Here is a 17,724-nt window from a genome sequence, read left to right on the forward strand (position 1 = left end):
ATTCAGCCTCATGTCCCTTGGGCCTAGCGGGGTTTGACCAGCCTGAGCCCAACTCCAGTCCTGAGACGGGGGCTCAGTCTCTTTCCTATGACTGGTTGAAGGAGAGGAAGCCTCCCTATAGTCCTGAAAGGGAAGTTTTTGCTCGGTATTTGGAAGAACTGGGCTGTACACACATACACATATACTGTACATATACATATACGTGTACACATGCATGTGCACACTCATGAGGAAGGCCTTCTCTTCCACAGCTGCAGTGTTCCCTTGTGGATGGACGCATGATCAGGCCCCTAACTCTGGATACCCACCCAGTGACTTTCCATGTATACGAACTTTGCACACCTATTCAGATATTTCTTTTTTAATATACTTATATTGATTTCAGAGAGGAAGAGAGAAATAGAAACATCAATGATGAGAGACGCATTGATTTGCTGCCTCCTGCAGGCCCCCCTACCAGGGATGGAGTCCACAACTGGGCATGTGCCCTGACCGGGAATTGAGCCGTGACCTCCTGGTTCATAGGTCGACACTCAACCACTGAACATCACACTGGCCAAGCTATTTAATGATTGTTTAAAGTTTTGCTCCAAAACATTTTGCACATATACAGAAGTAGAGAGACTGGTGTAATGGGCTCCACACATCCATGTTCCATCTCAACAGACATTCACTATGGCCTTGGTGATTTCTTCCACCCTTACCTGCTCTCCCCACCTTTCCTGCCCCGGATCATCGGGAAACAGATCTCAGACGTCAGATCGTTCTAGTTCAGTAGGTATCTCAGAAAGTTAAGGCCTTGCTTCCTGTATGTGTGTTTTTTAACGTAATAGTCTCACGTACAGGACATTTAGCAGTGAAATAACCACCACAAAAAAGTGAGTCATTTCCCTGTCTAAGACTCCCCCAAGGCTTCACATCATGCTGGGAGGGACGTTCATTCCAAGATTGCCTGTAAGGCACATTGTGATGTGGCCCCTGCCGCTGCTCTGCCCCTCACTGTCCCTGGGGCACACAGGGACTTGCATCTTGATGTCCCCTTTTTCCAGCACACTCCCCTCCCCCACATTGGCAGGAGACTCACACATTTGCATCACTGTGATCTCTGCCAAATGTTGCCTCCTCACAGAGGCCTCAGCTGACCATCCTCTCCAAGTCGGCTCCCTCCACGGGGCCTCCAGACCTGAATGTCTTCCTTTCCCTTCTTGACTTACCAAGTACCACATGCTCCCGGCATTTGTTCGTGAATTCTCTCCCCCGGCCCCTTAGAGCGCAGCTCCCTGCAGGGGTCCTCCGCCTGGACCAGTGATGGAATAACCTGGTCAGTCTCCTGAATATTGGATGACTATGTGCAGGCCAGAATTTGCCGCTTGTCTCTGCCTTTGTGATGGAGATACAGTCCGGTGTTGGCTCTTTTTCTTTTTAAGGGGAAGAGCCAGTTGTTCCTTGATGCTGGGCATCCTTCCTGGGTGCGGGAAGTCCCTCACTGTGCTCCCTCTACACAGAGCTTTGTCACCTCCTAGGGGCTCGCGGGCACACCAGGCAGATGCTCCTGTGGCAAGGAGCCCCGAAGCAGCCGCCTGCTCTTCCTCTGCAGGACTTGCCTGCTCACTGCTGCCATGGCCGTTGGCTCCTGACTGGTTTTCAAGCCCAGTTTTGCACCTTCCCTTGAATTCCAGGCCCCCGGTGTCCTCTCAGCACAGTCCCTTTCTGCCTGAAGCAGTGATTCTGAGCACCGAGGGGAGCTGGCTGATGAAGCAGACTTACTCCTCCACCTTTAGCTTTTATTCTCTGCTGGTTTTTTCCTCCTCAGCAAATCGTCGCCCTCGTGAGTCTCCTACCTTAGAACAGTCTGTCTCCACCCCCGTCCCTCCACCTCCTGCTGCTTCTCCAAACTTCCATCCCACTTCCTCTTGCTCCTTGTTTGAACCTGGACACATGCTGATTCTTCAGAGCTCAGAGTGCTGTAGGGGGTTCTCACCTCGGAAGACATTCAGAATGTTCTAGAAGGAGGCAGCCAATGTATAAAAATGCCCTCAATGTTTCAGAAGGGTTCAACATTTGGAGGAACAAGAAACAAAGGTGAAGGTCATGTTGGAGGTCAAGGGGTCATGGCTGGAGCTGGGAGGTAGACAGCAAAGGAAACGCAGCCTTGAAGCAGGAGAGGGAGGGGAGTGGCCGCAGAGGCCGGCTCGCTTTCAGGAGTGTGTAGGGAGGTGGTTGGAGTGACTTATGAGCCAGAAGTGGACGAGACGTACCTTGTGGCACCAGCCTCTCCTCAGCTGCTGTCACCAGGGACCTGGTGGCTCGTTCTCATGAACAGTGTCTCGACCGTCCTCTTCCCCGGTTCCACAGGACCACTGCTGATCCCTCCCTCCCCGTGCCCCTCCTTCGTCGCCATCACCGATTGCCCTCCAGCCTGCTGTGCGTCAGGATTCTCCCAGGCCCTCTTCTCTGCATCGGGGGCCGCCTCAGGGCACCTTCTGGGCCGGATGCTGTGGTTTCTGTCCATTGGGGAACTCGACGCCCCTACCCAGCTGCCGGAATCTTGTTGCCTCCCCAGCCCACCCCGGGGTTGTCTCTGTGGAAGCCGGTCACCTTCCCCAAGGCTGGGCCCCTCCCTCAGGGGCAGCCCAGTGATGGGGTACAAAGGCCCCACTCCGGATGTCTCTGAAGGACTTCGCCAGCCCAGAGCTCCTTGTCGGGTCAGCTTTGCCATGAATGCATCACAGCCTGGCTCCCCTTGGCCCAAGCCTGCTGCCTTCACTCCCCTCCAGGGGTGTCCTGACCTGACACCCATCCCATCCACATCACGGCTTCGGCTCCAACTACATGCAGGGCTGCCAAGGCGACACCTGCAGCCATACTCCCCTGTGCGGCAGGCATTCCCAGTGCGCATGCGTGAAGCAGAAGTCTCCACCTGCCAAGGAGGGCTCCACCCCCCCCCCACCCCCCCCGCTCCACTTGCCCATGGCCCCATGGTGGCATTAGCACCTGCCCACCACCTGAAGCCTGGCAGTGCGGGGCGCCTTATGTCCCGCCAGGCTTCCCATCCCACGCTGGGGAATACGCATCCCTCCTTGTCATCCTGCCGTGGCTGCCACCATTCCAGCTCCCACTACCAGCCAGGGGCTTCCACCAGGGAAGAGCTGTCTCCTACCAGGCTCTGTCCCGCCGACCTACTCCCCCCCCCCGCTGTCCAGCAGTGTGACCTTCACACACATCCGGCCGTGTCACTCCTGTGCCTACAACCCTCCAGGCTCCGGTCCTCAGGATGAACAGCCTCGCCTCACATAGGAGGGCCTCCGGGCCTCTTTCCCAATTCTACCTTCTCCCTCCTCCTGCTGCCATGCTCCAGCCATGTCCTAAATCTTTGCGGCCACCAAAACCATGAGCAGCTATCTCTAAGCTTTTGGACATCTGTTCCTTCTTCTTTTTAAAAGTTTTTTTAAATTGATTTGAGAGAGGAAGGGGGGGAGAGAGAGAGAGGAACACCGATTTGCTGCTCCACTTACCTATACATTCATTAGTTGATTCTTGTATGTGCCCGACTGGGATCCAACCCACAACCCCAAGACATTGGGGCATGGCTCCAACCAACTGAGCCCCGCAGCCAGGGCACCCCCTCTTCTTAGAGAAGCCTCTTCCCCTCTCCTTCCCATTGTCTGGTAAACATTTCCTCACCCTCAAGACAAGGCTCTGAGCAAGGTGTCTTTTCCTCCCAGAAACCACCTGCCACAGCCTCTGGTGCAGTGGTTCTCAACCTTGGCTGTACATTAGAATCACCTGGGAATCTTTTTAAAATCCTGATTTCTGGGCCCCATGAAATTTCCAGAGGATGAGAACCAGAAATCAGGATTTTAAAAAGATTCCCAGGTGATTCTAATGTGCAGCTAAGGTTGAGAACCACTGCTCTGATGGCTGGCACCCTTTGCAGACCCCTCGAGCTGGAGCCTGCCCAGGGAGGAGCGTGGCAAGGGGGGCTCGGTGAGCATGCTGGGGGAGCGGGCGCTTCTGGAGGGCAGAATTCAAAAAGCGTGGAGAGAGAGGTGATCTTTTAGTAGCGGACTCCAAAAACAAAAATGGCTCAGCTGGGCCTAGGAGATCCTGCAATACAACTGACTATGGCCCAGCCGGTGTTGCTCAGTGGTCGAGCATCGCCCTGCACCAAGAGGTTGCCAGTTCAATTCCTGGTCAGAGCACATGCCAGGTTGTGGGCTCAATCCCAGTAGGGGACGTGCAGGAGGCAACCAGTCAGTGTTTCTCTCTCATCAATGTTTCTGTCTATCCTTCTCCCTTTCTCTCTCTAAAAGAAAAAGAAGAAGAAGAAAGGGAGATGGGAGAAAGGGTTCAAAAGCGAGATGAGTAGACCACATGGACCGGTGATAATACTGTGCGGAAAACTAAGGCCTGTGGGAGGGTGTGCAGCTATTTTTGCAGCCTGGAGTGCTGTTTGGGTTGACAGTGAAATGTTCACACTGATGGAGAGAGAGAAGCACTACAGAATTCCTCTTTTGCATCTGTGTTCTTTGTCCGGGGCGTAATGTTTCACCTGGACTCACGTATTGGCCGAAGGGACTTGAGGCCTTAGGAGGAGACGTAGGCAGCATGTGGCTGTGTGGGAGGAGGTGAAGTCCGCTCCAGTGGAGGGGCGTGGCGTCAGCCCTGTGAGGGGGGCAGAGGGTGCCCTGGGTGGGAGAGCGGGGCCTGGGGAGGGGCAGAAGGTGCTCTCCGCCCGCGCTGCATTCCCTGGTGACGGCTGTGTGCTCACAGCCGTCAGGATTCCCGGGAGCAAATCGAGCCAGGCGAGCTTCATTTCTCCTCTGACAGGCAGCCAGGAAGTACTCTGGAGACCTAGGTTCTCCCAGGGCATTGGGTAGAGCCGTCATTGCATCTCGTGGACCGCCGTGAGGAAACGTGGGCCGAGGGATGTAAACTGGACGGGCTCATCGTCAGAAGGCACTGCTGGCCATGGAGGCTGCTTGGGGGCAGCTGTGGCCACCAGCTTGCTGTCTTCACCACCAGCTTGACCAGGCAACGCAGCATCTCCTCGGAGGAGGCCATCAGCGGAACAATAGATTCACGCGGGGCATGAATACAACTGACAGCAAAAGGAAGATCCCTGAAGATCTCAACACACCCTAGTGATGGGCTGGGTAGAAAAGAGACCCCACCCCGCTGCACAATTAAGAGCAAGATGTAGGAAGTGGGATTTGACAGCAAGATGTGTGCAAAAGCCTTTGGGCTCAATCCGTTACTGCCCCGCATCGTGGGGCCTCTGCCCCGGGCGCCTGCCCTGGCGCGATGCCCTGGGAGGACCCAGCCCAGAGTGGCGAGGGGAGAAGCTGGTGGAAGCGCTGCACCTCCCTCCAGCCTTCGAGGGCTGCTGGAATGGATGGCTAGGCAGATGGTAGAGGGTGATGTTTAGGTGTTTTCTAAGCCTAAGGTTATACCAAAACAAAGAGGAAGGAAGGGAGGACGTTGTCTTGCGATTGTCCATATGAGCTTTATGTATTTGCTAAAGAGCAGTAATCTTTCCACTTAGTTATAATGCGCATCAGGAAGGACCCCCGCAGAGGGGGCCCCCAGTGCTCCTTATGGGGCCGCCTGGGTGGCACCAGCACATCTCGGGAGAGACGGAGAGACTGCGCCTGCTCCCCAGGATCTTTCACCGGCTCCCCCTGCAGAGAGACCCTCCCACTCCGCTCCCGGCCCGCAGGTGGGTCTGCGAGGCTGGAATGTGCACAGAACGGGGACCTGCAGAACTCGCTCTCAGGCACAGTGGAGAGCGGCAGCGCTCCGTGGGTTTCATCTCGGTTGAAGAGGGTGGATCCTTCGAGATGCCACACAGCGGTTCATGAACGGGCCTGTGGCTGTCTGTACCCCGCCCGCCGTCTCTTCCTGTCCCCGCTGTGTGCCCACAGTCGGGTGCCACAGCCTGCGTGTGGATGTCCGCAGACCACGGAGGAGGTGGTCCTCAGCTCTGAGCCTAGGCCAGTGATGGCGAACCTTTTGAGCTCGGCGTGTCAGCATTTTGAAAAACCCTAACTTAACTCTGGTGCCGTGTCACATAGAGAAATTGTTTGATATTTGCAAGCATAGTAAAACAAAGACATATTTTTGATATTTATTTTATATATTTAAATGCCATTTAACAAAGAATAATCAACCGAAACAGTGAGTTCATAGGTTCGCCATCACTGGCCTAGGCCCTGGCTCTTTCTGCCTGGGCAGTGCCTGCTTGTGCGCAGGAGGGAGACCTCATGAAGGGCCTGGGGCAGGTGGGTGAGAGGTGAGCCAGGCAGGCACCCTGAGGCAGGGTGTTGGGCGGCATTTCCACTCAGAACAGGCCGCTGCTGCTGCTGCTGCTGCTGCTGCTGCTGCTGCTGCTTCCTGAGCCGCCCTAGAGACATGGAAAAGGCGGCTCACGCCTTTGGCCAGATGCCTGATGGCCTTTTAGGGTAGTTCAGCCTTGCAGGGCCTGGCTCCTGGAGGAGGGAAGACGGGCAACCGGGGACCCGCATTGCCTGGTGGCCATCCTGCCTTCTCTGCAGGGTGCCGGCTGAGCTGTCCCTGAAGGAGCTGAGGGGGTGCATTCCACGTCCAGCTCTGCTGAGTGTTTGGAAAAATCATTTCCAAATTCCCCAGCACTTGGGGCTCCTCTGAGCGCTACTCCAGTGTCCTGGTCTTCGGGAGGCCCCGGGAGTGGCGGGGGCAGGGCGAGGCGGGCCTGCTGCGCCTGGGCTGGAGCCTTGCCTTATATGACAGTGGCTGGGCCGCTCCAGTGGCTTTTGCGTCCTCCTTTGTCCGCCTGGTGCGAGTTCCAGGGGGGAGGAGCCCAGGCCATCCTCTGCTGCCCGGCCCTCTGCCTGCCCCCTGCAGCGGGGTGGGGGTGGGGGTGGGGGGTGTTGAGGGTGCATCCTTGCTTTTCCTCCTCTGCAGAGTGACTTCTCTGTCTAAAACTAGAAAGGGGTCCTGTCCCCTCTCCCTGTGGGAGCTGAGAGCGCAGGGGACTGTGTATAAAAGGCTGGGAGAGCCGTTAGGGTAGAAGGCAGGCGGCGAGGCGGAGCATCGCTCTCAGATGTGGGTTTTTGTATCCATTCACCCCCTCAGTGCTTTTTCTGGGCCTTTCTTCATTTCTGGACAGCTGCCCTGTCCTGACCCACCCACCGCCTCTTCCCTTCTGGACCCACCCCGGCTGCTTCACTGCCCGCCCGCACCCCCACCTAGGGGCCCTCCCCGCCTGCCCACTGTGCCAAGGAGCCTCGCAGTCCTGGCTTGGATTACTGATGCCCAGATGCAGGACTTCTGACTCTGGCTGCACGTTCGCTCTGCGCAGCAGCTCAGAGGGGCCATTTACCTCCCACTGTGTTCCCCACCAGCTGCTGGGGCTCTGAGCAGCTGCAGAGCAGGTCCTGGCTCACTGTGAAGGGAAGCCACGCAGGGTGTGTGATGGGCCAGGGCCCAGGGAGGGCTGAAGGGTGGGGCTGAGGGGGACTCGGCGGCATAGGAACTCAAGATGAGGGGTACTCAGAAGTGCAGGGGACCCAGGATGAGGGCTCCTGTGTTCTGTGCTGGTGCAGTCCACTCAGGACTCGGGAGGTGAGGTGGGAACCCACAGCCCTCTGCGGAGAAGGTCAAGGCTGACAGGAGACAGGGTCAGACGACCTCTTGCTGGTTAATGTCACATCTTCCCCGTCAAGAATGGATAGGAGTGGCCAGACCTTCCCAGGGTTGCCAGATACCATGCAAATATGGCATGGTAGAAACGTATGCCGAAACATTCTTTGTTTATCTATAAGAAATTCAAAAATAACTGGGCATCCTATATTTTTATTGGCCAAATCTGGCAATCCTATCTCCTCCCCCAGCTGGATTCCTTCTTTAAGTAATTATTTGATTGTACTGTAACATATGAACAGAACAGAACACAGACCGTCAGTGTATGGCTCAGCGGATTTCCACAAGTTGAGCCTGTGGAACCAGCACCCAGATCACGAAATGAGCCTTGCCTGGCCAGTGTTGCTCAGTGGTTGAGCATTGACCCTATAAACCCAGAGGTCACAATTTGATTCCCAGTCAGGGCACATGCCTGGGTTGTGAGCTTGATCCCCAGTGTGGGGCGTGCAGGAGGCAGCCAATCAAGGATTCTCTCTCATCATTGATGTTTTTATCTCTTTCTCCCTCTCCCTTCCTCTCTGAAATCAATAAAAATATTTTAAAAAGAAAAGAAATGATACGTGAGTAGAACCTGCCCCACCATGTGTCACCAGTATCCCCACTCCAACGCCTGGTACTTGCCCGTTTTTGTTCTTTCTATAAGTGAAATCATACATATATTATTTTTAATTTTTTATTGATCTGTGTTTAGAGAGAGGAAGGGAGAAAGAGAAACATTGATTTGTTGTTCCTCTTATTCATGTGTTCATTGTTTGATTCTTAACACGTGCCCTGACCGGGATCGAACCGCAACCTTGGCACATCTGCACGCGGCTCTGCCCAAGCTGCCCGCCAGGGCTATTCCTTTGTGTCTGGCCTCTGCACACAGCACTGAGGGGGGCGTGAATGCTGCTGGGTGAGCTGGCAGGCGGTCTACGGTCATCCGTGCAGGGTTGGTTGTAGGATCTTTCACCCACCCCGTGCGGCCGCACTTCCGCCTTCCTTATTTCCGTGCGTGGTGTCCGGGACGAGCACTGCGGGGCCACGAGGTGGGCATGTGGGCGGCTTCCGTAGACCTTCCAGTTTACTGAGTGGGGGCCCCAGGGTGCGCTCCCACCAGCTGTGTGCGAGCCCCTCCGCCCACACCCTCCTGGCGCTGGGCCTTCCCTCCTCCTCATGCTCATCCTGGTGGGAGTGGTACCGCCGGCTGCTGCCTTTTTTCTTTGTTTAATCAAGAGCCTCGCTTTGTTGATTCCTCTGACTTTCTTGACTAAGTGCTAGTGAAGAAAATAAATGAGGCCCTGGTTCAGATGCCAGCCTGCCCAGCCCCGCAGTCCCAGCACCATGGGGGCCTGGGCAGCCTTGGGCATGAGGTGGAGAGTGCAGGAGGCTCAGTCCTGCTCCCCAAGTCCTTCCCTAGGGCAGCGTCATTTCTGAGTGCTGCCCTCAGCCTGCTGCTCCCACGTCCCCGCCCTCCTTTAGTTGCTGAGTCCACGCTGTGGTCCCTCCACAGTGCAGTCACTGGAGGGCGGTTCTACTCTGAGGAGCAGTTCCAGCCCAACTCTCCTCCAGCTCAGGACTCTCCTCGCCTTCCCTGGTGGCGGCTTTCCGCAGGAAGTAGGGGCTGCGGCCACATCAAAGTGCATGCAAGGGGCTGCCATCTCCTCCGAGGTGGGCAACAGGTGTGGGGGTGCATGGAAGACGTAACCTCCTGGTGGAGGCTGTGGCAGGAGTGGAGCAGGGGCCCTGGGCCCCTTCCCATCCCCTCTCCCCCCTCCGGTCTCCACTCCCCTCCTCTCTTCTCTTTGGCTCACTCCAGCCCTCAAGGACTCGATATCAGAGCCCAACGATTAGCATCTCAAATTCACATCAGAGGTCTTCACTCCTAAAGAGAGGAGATGGCAGCCCATCATGAGTGAATCATAGCCGTGTGGTGCTAGACTCAGAAGCCAGCTCAAAATGACTCGAGCAAACGGGACTTCGTTGGCTCACACAACCAGCCAACTGCTAGCGAGCGCACGGTCCTGGGGCTGGAGGCTTCAGGCACAGCTGTTCTGGCTTCTGCCAGGGCTCGCTCTCCATCCGGTCTGCTTCATCCTTCAGGCGCGCCCACAGGGAGGCAGATGGCCACCAGCCGCTGGGGGATCACTTCTGCCAAATAAGTGGCCCTGCTGGAAAGGCACGCACTCAGCGGTCAGGTCCGGCCAAGACGCCCGCACCGCCCAGTGGCTCGCTCACGGGGACTGTGCGGGGCCAGGCCCGGCTCACTCGCCCACCCTGGGAGCCAGGTTTGGGCTGGGGGAGGGGTTCTCCCAGGGAAAGTCAGGCGACCCACCTTCCCTGACCCTGCACGGGCTGAAAGGTAGGAACAGGCAGGGCCTGTGCAAAGGGATCGGTCATGCCCTATCTCTGTGTCCACAGATAAGTGTAAGCACAGAGCGAGAAAACAAACTGAGAAGAAAAACACTGTGCTAGACCCTGAAATTACCAGTTGCTTTAAATTTTCTGTTTGCTTATTTTTTAACTTTCCCATCATGCGTGGCTGATTACTTCTAAAATAAATAAATGAGAAAGCCCACATACTCCAGACAGAGCGGCTCTCCCTTGTTCGTCTCTCTGTGGTGGGTGTCCTCCCCCGCCCCCCCCCTCCCCCAAGGATATCAACCCCTCCTCTCTGACTGCGCACTCTGGTCCCCTCCCTCCTCTCTCACAGGCAGCTTCGACGCCAGCTCAGCCTCGTGGTCATTGCCCGGATGCTGGGCCAGCAGGAGGCAGCCCTGCTCTGGAAAGAGGAGGCCCAGGTGAGTCTGCGCCTCTGCCAGGTGTGTCTGCTGGGGCCTGGGAAGCCGGTGGGCGAGTGAACAGCTCTCCCCTTGGCCTGCTCGTCCCCATGCTTTTCCCAAAGGTTAGGTGCTTCCGGCCGGGAGAGCCAGGAGGTTTGAATTTTTACTCATATCCCTGCGTTGGACAGTTACTTGTATATGCCTGCTGTGTGCTAGGCTCTGAGGATAGAGTGGGGAGCAGGGTGTGTGTACTGCCTTTTGTTAAAATTGTGGTAAAGTTTAGATAATGAAAACTTTACTATTTTTAGCCATTTTAAAGTGTCCAGTTCAGTGGCCTTAGTACGTTCACGGTGTTGTGAGGCTGTCCCCACAGCCATCTCCAGAACTTCATCTTCCCGAACAGAAACCACCTGTAAAACACTAACTCCTCCATCCCCTCCTCCTGCAGCCCCTGGTGGTACCATTTTTTAAAAAAGAAAGTGCATATATATGTTTGATTTTTTAAAGCAGTGGTTCTCAACCTTGGCTGCACATTAAAATCACCTGGGAATCTTTTTAAAATCCTGATTTCTGGGCCTCATTGGCCTCATTGGAGGATGAGGCCCAGAAATCAGGATTTTAAAAAGATTCCCAGGTGATTCTAATGTGCAGCCAAGGTTGGGAACCATTGTTTTAGAGAGAGAGGAACGGAGAGGGAGAGACCAATCAGCTGCCTCCTGCACACACCAGCCAGGGCTGTTACATCACTTTTTATACGTGGAAAACAAATGCTACTCAACTGAAACTGCTCCCTTTCAGTGACCTCCGTGCCAGCGCCAGGCATCCTGAGGGCAGTGGAAGGCAGTCTTGTTTTCTTTCCCGGTCCTCTGCTCTCCAAAAAGCTCTGCCTACAACCTCCTCGCAGCTCAGAGAACATCCCTCAGGGCCCCGGGCAGCTTGGGTCCCAGCCAGCCAGGCTGTATGGCAGGGAGGTTGAGAATGTGCTCACCCTCCCAAGAGTCCCCCCCCTACCCCCCCCCCCCCCCCCGCAAACCCAGAAGTGCTGGGTACAGCCCAATCCTCCAGCTCAGCCCCGGAGACAGGCAGGACAGGCCTGGCCACTGGAGGTGCAACCCCTTACCCAGAGTGCTGAGAGAATGTTCCAGCACATTCGGGGCGGGCAGACGGTATGCTGAGTCTGCCGAGGCAGAGACAGAGCTCAGCAAGGTGACCAGGGCTGGCTTGTCAGAGCAGGCCCCGCTGGCTTTTGCCTTAGCTGTCCCCTTTGCCTTAGAAGCTCCTCCCCTAGGACTCAGCACAGCTGGAGCTTCTTGTCATTCCGATTCCGGCTGAAGAGGTCTTTCCTGACCACCCAACCCAAGTACCCAGGCACCGTCACCCTGTCTTTCAATTACTCCCGGGGTTCACCTCCTGATATTTTCTTGTTTGTTTGTTCATGGTCTGTACACACACACACACACACACACACACACACACACACCAGCAGCTCCTTGAGTGCAGAGACCAAATGGCTCCTGCTTCCTGCTGCCCTTTGGCGCCTAGCACAGAGCTGGCCACAAAGGAGCGCGATATACACTGCAGTGCACATTGCAGGTGTATACTGCAGGTGTATACTGCGGTTGCACACTGCGGGTGTATACTGCGGGTGCACACTGCGGGTGCACACTGCGGGTGCATACTGCAGGTGTATACTGCGGGTGCACACTGCGGGTGTATACTGCGGGTGTACACTGCGGGTGTACACTGCGGGTGCACACTGCGGATGCACACTGCGGGTGCATACTGCGGGTGCACACTGCGGGTGTATACTCCGGGTGCACACTGCGGGTGCACACTGCGGGTGTATACTGCGGGTGCACACTGCGGGTGCATACTGCGGGTGCACACTGCGGGTGCACACTGCGGGTGCACACTGCGGGTGTATACTGCGGGTGTATACTGCGGGTGCACACTGCGGGTGCATACTGCGGGTGCACACTGCGGGTGTATACTGCGGGTGTATACTGCGGGTGTATACTGCGGGTGCACACTGCGGGTGCATACTGCGGGTGTATACTGCGGGTGCACACTGCGGGTGTATACTGCGGGTGTACACTGGGGGTGTATACTGCGGGTGCACACTGCGGGTGTATACTGCGGGTGCACATTGCGGGTGCATACTGCGGGTGCACACTGCGGGTGCACACTGCGGGTGCACACTGCGGGTGTATCCTGCGGGTGTATACTGCGGGTGCACACTGCGGGTGTATCCTGCGGGTGCACACTGCGGGTGCATACTGCGGGTGCACACTGCGGGTGTATCCTGCGGGTGTATACTGCGGGTGCACACTGCGGGTGTATACTGCGGGTGCACACTGCGGGTGCACACTGCGGGTGTACACTGCGGGTGTATACTGCGGGTGCACACTGCGGGTGTATACTGTGGGTGCACACTGCGGGTGTATACTGTGGGTGCATACTGCGGGTGTATACTGCGGGTGCACACTGCGGTTGTATACTGCGGGTGTATACTGCGGGTGCACACTGCGGGTGTATACTGCGGGTGTATACTGTGGGTGCACACTGCGGGTGTATACTGCGGGTGTATACTGCGGGTGCACACTGCGGGTGCACACTGCGGGTGTACACTGCGGGTGCATACTGCGGGTGCACACTGCGGGTGTATACTGCGGGTGCACACTGCGGGTGTATACTGCGGGTGCATACTGCGGGTGTATACTGCGGGTGCACACTGCGGGTGTATACTGCGGGCGCACACTGGGGGTGTACACTGCGGGTGCACACTGCGGATGCACACTGCGGGTGTATACTGCGGGTGCACACTGCGGGTGCATACTGGGGGTGCACACTGTGGGTGTATACTGCAGGTGTATACTGCGGGTGTGTGCTGCGGGTGTATACTGTGGTGTATATTGGGTGCATACTGCGGGTGCATACTGCGGGTGTATACTGCAGGTGCACACTGTGGGTGTACACTTGTGGCAGTGAGTTTCTGGTTCATGTGCAGGGGAACATTCTCCAGACAGAGACCTTGGGAGGTTGGGTGAGGGAGTAGCCTGAACAGGGGTCACTTCACAGAAGTGACAGCTGATGACAGGACATCTCTGTGAAGAACAGAGGGACCAGACAGTGTTACGGGGGATGCCAAGTGGTAGGGGCAGGGCGGGCAGAGATGCAGCAGGGACGGTGGGGGCAAGGCTGAGTGATCCCAGAGGGCTCCAGAGCGGTCACTGAGCCCCACGGAGAGCAGAGCAGTGTCAGCAGAGTGCAGCGAGGCCAGCGCCAAGGTCAAGGAGGGCAGGACTGGCTGTGGACGGTGGGGGCCGGTAGGGGTAGCCGCCCGTAGCATTTGGCAATGACTGGGAAGTCAGAGGTGACTCCAGTGTCAGCATCATCAGTTCAAGGTTTGGGATTTTGTTTTGCTTCCTGTTGTTGTTAATGGATATTTTCCCATTGGTATTTAGAGAGAGTGGGAGGGAGAGAAGGGAGAGGGAGAGACAGAAAAAGAGAAATATTGATGTGAGAGAAACATGTAGATTGGCTGCCTCCCGCACACGCCCTGACCAGGGCTGAGGATCATGCCTGCAAACAAGGTACGTGCCCTTTACCAGAATTGAACCCACAGCCCTTCAGTCCAGCCCACACTCTAACCACTGATGCACATCGGCCAGTGCTGTTTTGGTTGGATTTTATTGACAAGAGCCTGTGCGTGAGGGGAGTGTGGTGGGAGGCCTGGGGGCTCTGCAGGGGAGCCGCCCTCGGGAGAGGGTGTGAGCAGGGGGCAGAGGCAGTGAACAAGCTCCTAGCGGTGTCCTGAGCCAACCCTGGAGGCTGGTCCGTGCTTGTGCTGCAAGAGGAGTCTGCAGCGGGCAGTACAGCTGTGCAAGGCTGTGCCAGACGCCTGGTGGCTGGGAGAGGCAGGACCAGCTCGGGCCTGCCCACGGCCTCCGTGTGTTTCCCCATCTCTGCGCCAGCCCCGCTGCCATGGCCTCCTCCCTGGTGTCGGCTGCAGGCACTCCCCTTTCCAGTCTAGCTTGTCAGACGGATCCTCATGAAACACACCTTCAAAGGGCCATTGCAGCCCACAGCTGCCCATGCTCAGCCCACACGCCCCCCCTCCCAACTTCTCCTCTGCGCAGCCTGCCAGGGCGGCCCATTCCTCTCAGCCGCCTCGCGGGCCAGCTCAGCGCCTCCACACACGGCTCTGTGCACCGACACGTCTTCCTTTTCACCCATCACCTCCCAACTGGATCATGTCCCAGGGCCATCTCAAGCTTACTCTTTCTCACAGCAGCCCCAGGTGTCAGGACTGTTATCACCCATCTTGCACAGATGGGGAAACAAGGCAGGTGCAGTTAGGGCACTGCTCAAGGTCACTCAGCAGCAAGGCCCTGGCTCCAGAGTCCTGCCCTTGACCCGCATGAGCCACCTGCACTTCCCAGCCCCTCCTTGGGTCGCACTGTGGTGACAGCCTGGACTGCACCTGCCATTTCCGGTGGCAGGTGCCTGCTGGTTCCTTGAGCTTTAGTCCTGAATGGCAGGTCAGAGGACAAGGCCATCCCTTCCTTGTCCTTCTTAATGCACAAGTGCTTGATGAACCTGTCAACTGATTCCCTAGGAATGGGGTGCAAGGGCTGAGCACTGGTGTGGGGGAGAGGGTCTGGGACGAGTGCTGGGCAGAGGTCCTCAGGCCCTGCTGGCAGAAGTGTCTGCTGCCTGCACTGCTTGGCTCCCCGTCTCAGGCTGCAGGCTGTGGCCCTGGGAGCAGGAGGAGCAGGTGCTGGACGACTGAATGTGAGGATCAGGACTTCTGTAGATGGTCAGCACGCAACAACTCCAGAGCGTGCATCTTTCAGGAGAGCCTCAGGGTCCAGCTGCCTCCTGGGGTTCCTGTGACTCCCTGGACTATCCCAGAAGCAGCGGGGTTCCGGCCTCAGGCGTCAGTATGCTCCAGACACTCTCAGGTCACTGCAGATATAGCCCTGAGCAAACTCAGTCCCTCCCTCGTGAAACTCATGGTTCAGGGCAAGATGGACATGGGGACCAGGGAAGAAGTACCGAGCCCTGGCATGCCAGGTTGTGTTCGTGCTGCGGAGAAAGATGGAGCCGAGAAAGAGGAGTGTCGGGAGGATGCTGTTTTATAAGGATGAACAGGGACATTTGAGCACAGACCTGAGGGAATCGAACAGGTTTTGGGGGAAGAAGGAACAGCAAGTGCAAAGGCACTGGGGCAGGCAAAGGCCTCTTAGGTTGGAGGAAAACCAGAGGCCAGTGTGGCTGGAGCAGAGGGCTGAGGGTGGAGCAGGAGTGGTGTCAGAGAGGTAAGTGGGAACTCAAGCCCCAGGCACCTCCAGGCGGAAGTGGAGATCCATTGGAAGGAAGAGGAAAAACATAATTGGTTTATAAAATGTTCCCACTCTTGAAATTGACTATTGGGGGTGGGGAGGAGGGAGGTGATGGCAGTAACCATGGTAAGAGCTGGCAGTTCGGCCTGGGGTGGCGGTGCCATAGGTTGTGAGAAGTGGTCAGATTCTAGGTATATTCCCCAAGGACAGCCAGTGGGACCGGATGTGAGAGAAGGAGGCAAGCAGGGCTCCAAGGCTGTACATCCGGCAGGTGGAGAGGCACTTGACGGAGGCAGGCAAGCCCGGGTGGGACAGGCTGTGGAGGGAAGTCGGAGGTAGTGTCTTGTCGCAGCCCACCTCTGGCCACACAGCAAGTATCTTTGGTCAAGTCATGTCTTCCAGTTTGGAGTTTGAAAAACGTGGGCTTCAAATTGCTGACATCAAGGGGGATGAGGTTTGCATCCACGAGGGGAACTAGTTGAGGCACTGCCCGGCTATTCACTTGTTAGTTCACTTAATGATACGGGTTCAACACGTACCACGTGCCAGGCACTGTGCTAGACTCCGGGACAGAGTGAATGAAGGTGCCCTCATGGGGCTTACATTCTAGTAAGGGAGGGGGAACAGATAATAAAAAAAAAGTAAATTGCACAGCATGTTGGAAGGTAATAAATTCCATGGAAATAAGGTAGGGCAGAGTCAGGATCAGCGAATGGAGTGGTGAGGGCGGGAGGATGCAGGTTGCAGGGAGCTGGGCGGGCCTCGCCAGCCAGGTGGGCCTGGAGCTGGGCTGGAAGGAAGGGAGGGCAGTTGTGCAGTGTCTGGTCAGAAGGACCACTTGGCACAGACTCCCGGAAGCAGCAGGGGCCACCGGGGCATCGCACACAGGTGCGATCCTGGCCTTCTCCTCTGGGCAAGAGGAGCAGCGGTCTGGCTGAGCCAGGAGCGACAGGCTTTGTGGCAGTGCTCGCACTGGAACTGGCCTGCCTCCTCTGCCCGCAGCCTGCTGAGGCCAGTATACCGCTGCCTTCCTGGGATCATTTGCTTCTGGCCTAGAAGTGTCTGCCCTCCAGGGCTGAGTGTTTACGGAGTCGGCTCCCAGAAACGGGGGCCAGATGGGGAGATGCGCTGGCCCAGCTGGGACCCATGCAGGCCAAACGAGTCCTTATCCTGGAGAGAGATGGGCTGGCTGAGCTGGAACCACAAGGGATAAGCAACCAGAAGGTGGAGGCTCGCTGTGCTGAGTGGGGTGGCGGGGTGGAGTGAGGGGAAACTGGGAGCTCTGCATGTGTTCCTCTGCCCTGCCTGAGGCTCACTGGCTGGGAGGGTCCACTGGGGGGAGGGCTGCAGAGTGCCCCTGTGTGCCCCTGTGCTCGCACAGCTGTGAGCCCTGAGCAGGCAGCGCTGTTTTGGGACCTCTCCCCAGACTTGCAGGGACTGAGCAAGAGGCACACTGGGTGTGGGGTCTCTCTTCACCTAGCACCTTCCCTCCCTCCCTCTCTCCCTGCCTCCTCTCTGCCCTCCTGATGGATCAGACACTAAGCCCAGAGCTCTCGCTTCCTCAGGCCTGACTCCTCGCCCTCACCCCAGCTGCTCTTTTGGGCTAAGCCCACAGCTGCTGGGGGGCTGAGCAGGTGGCTGAGGGTGTCATAGGGAGGAAGCCAGGTGTGCTGGGCAGGCTGGGCTCAAGCAGGGGTTGGGTTCAGGGCTCAAGCCCTTCCCGCTTCGGCTGCCCTGCACCTGCTACATCTGAAGAGATGGTGCCTCCGTGAACCTCCCCCACCCCCACGCTGCTCCCTGGTTCTGCACCACCACCTCTCCAGGCGGCACGTGGCCTCAGAGGGACGGTTGGAGCCTGCCTGCCCGCCTGCCCTGCCACCGTTCGCCCCGGGGCAGCTGGGCGGTCCTGGCTGGGGCCCAGCTGAGGCTGCCCGCAC

At 57.1% G+C, this 17,724-nt stretch overlaps 1 protein-coding gene across 1 annotated transcript in view; it reads left to right on the forward strand.

The window, feature by feature from the left end:
* The window catches only part of FAM178B (family with sequence similarity 178 member B), a 102,173-nt gene that overhangs the window by 63,342 nt on the left and 21,107 nt on the right, over positions 1-17,724 (forward strand). Inside the window, exon 12 of the mRNA XM_036302313.1 lies at positions 10,373-10,460. Within this exon, the coding sequence (XP_036158206.1) occupies positions 10,373-10,460 (88 nt within the window). The remainder of the gene's footprint in view (positions 1-10,372; positions 10,461-17,724) is intronic.

Source organism: Myotis myotis, unplaced genomic scaffold (genome assembly GCF_014108235.1).
Source record: "Myotis myotis isolate mMyoMyo1 unplaced genomic scaffold, mMyoMyo1.p scaffold_m19_p_30, whole genome shotgun sequence".
NCBI lineage: Eukaryota > Metazoa > Chordata > Mammalia > Chiroptera > Vespertilionidae > Myotis > Myotis myotis.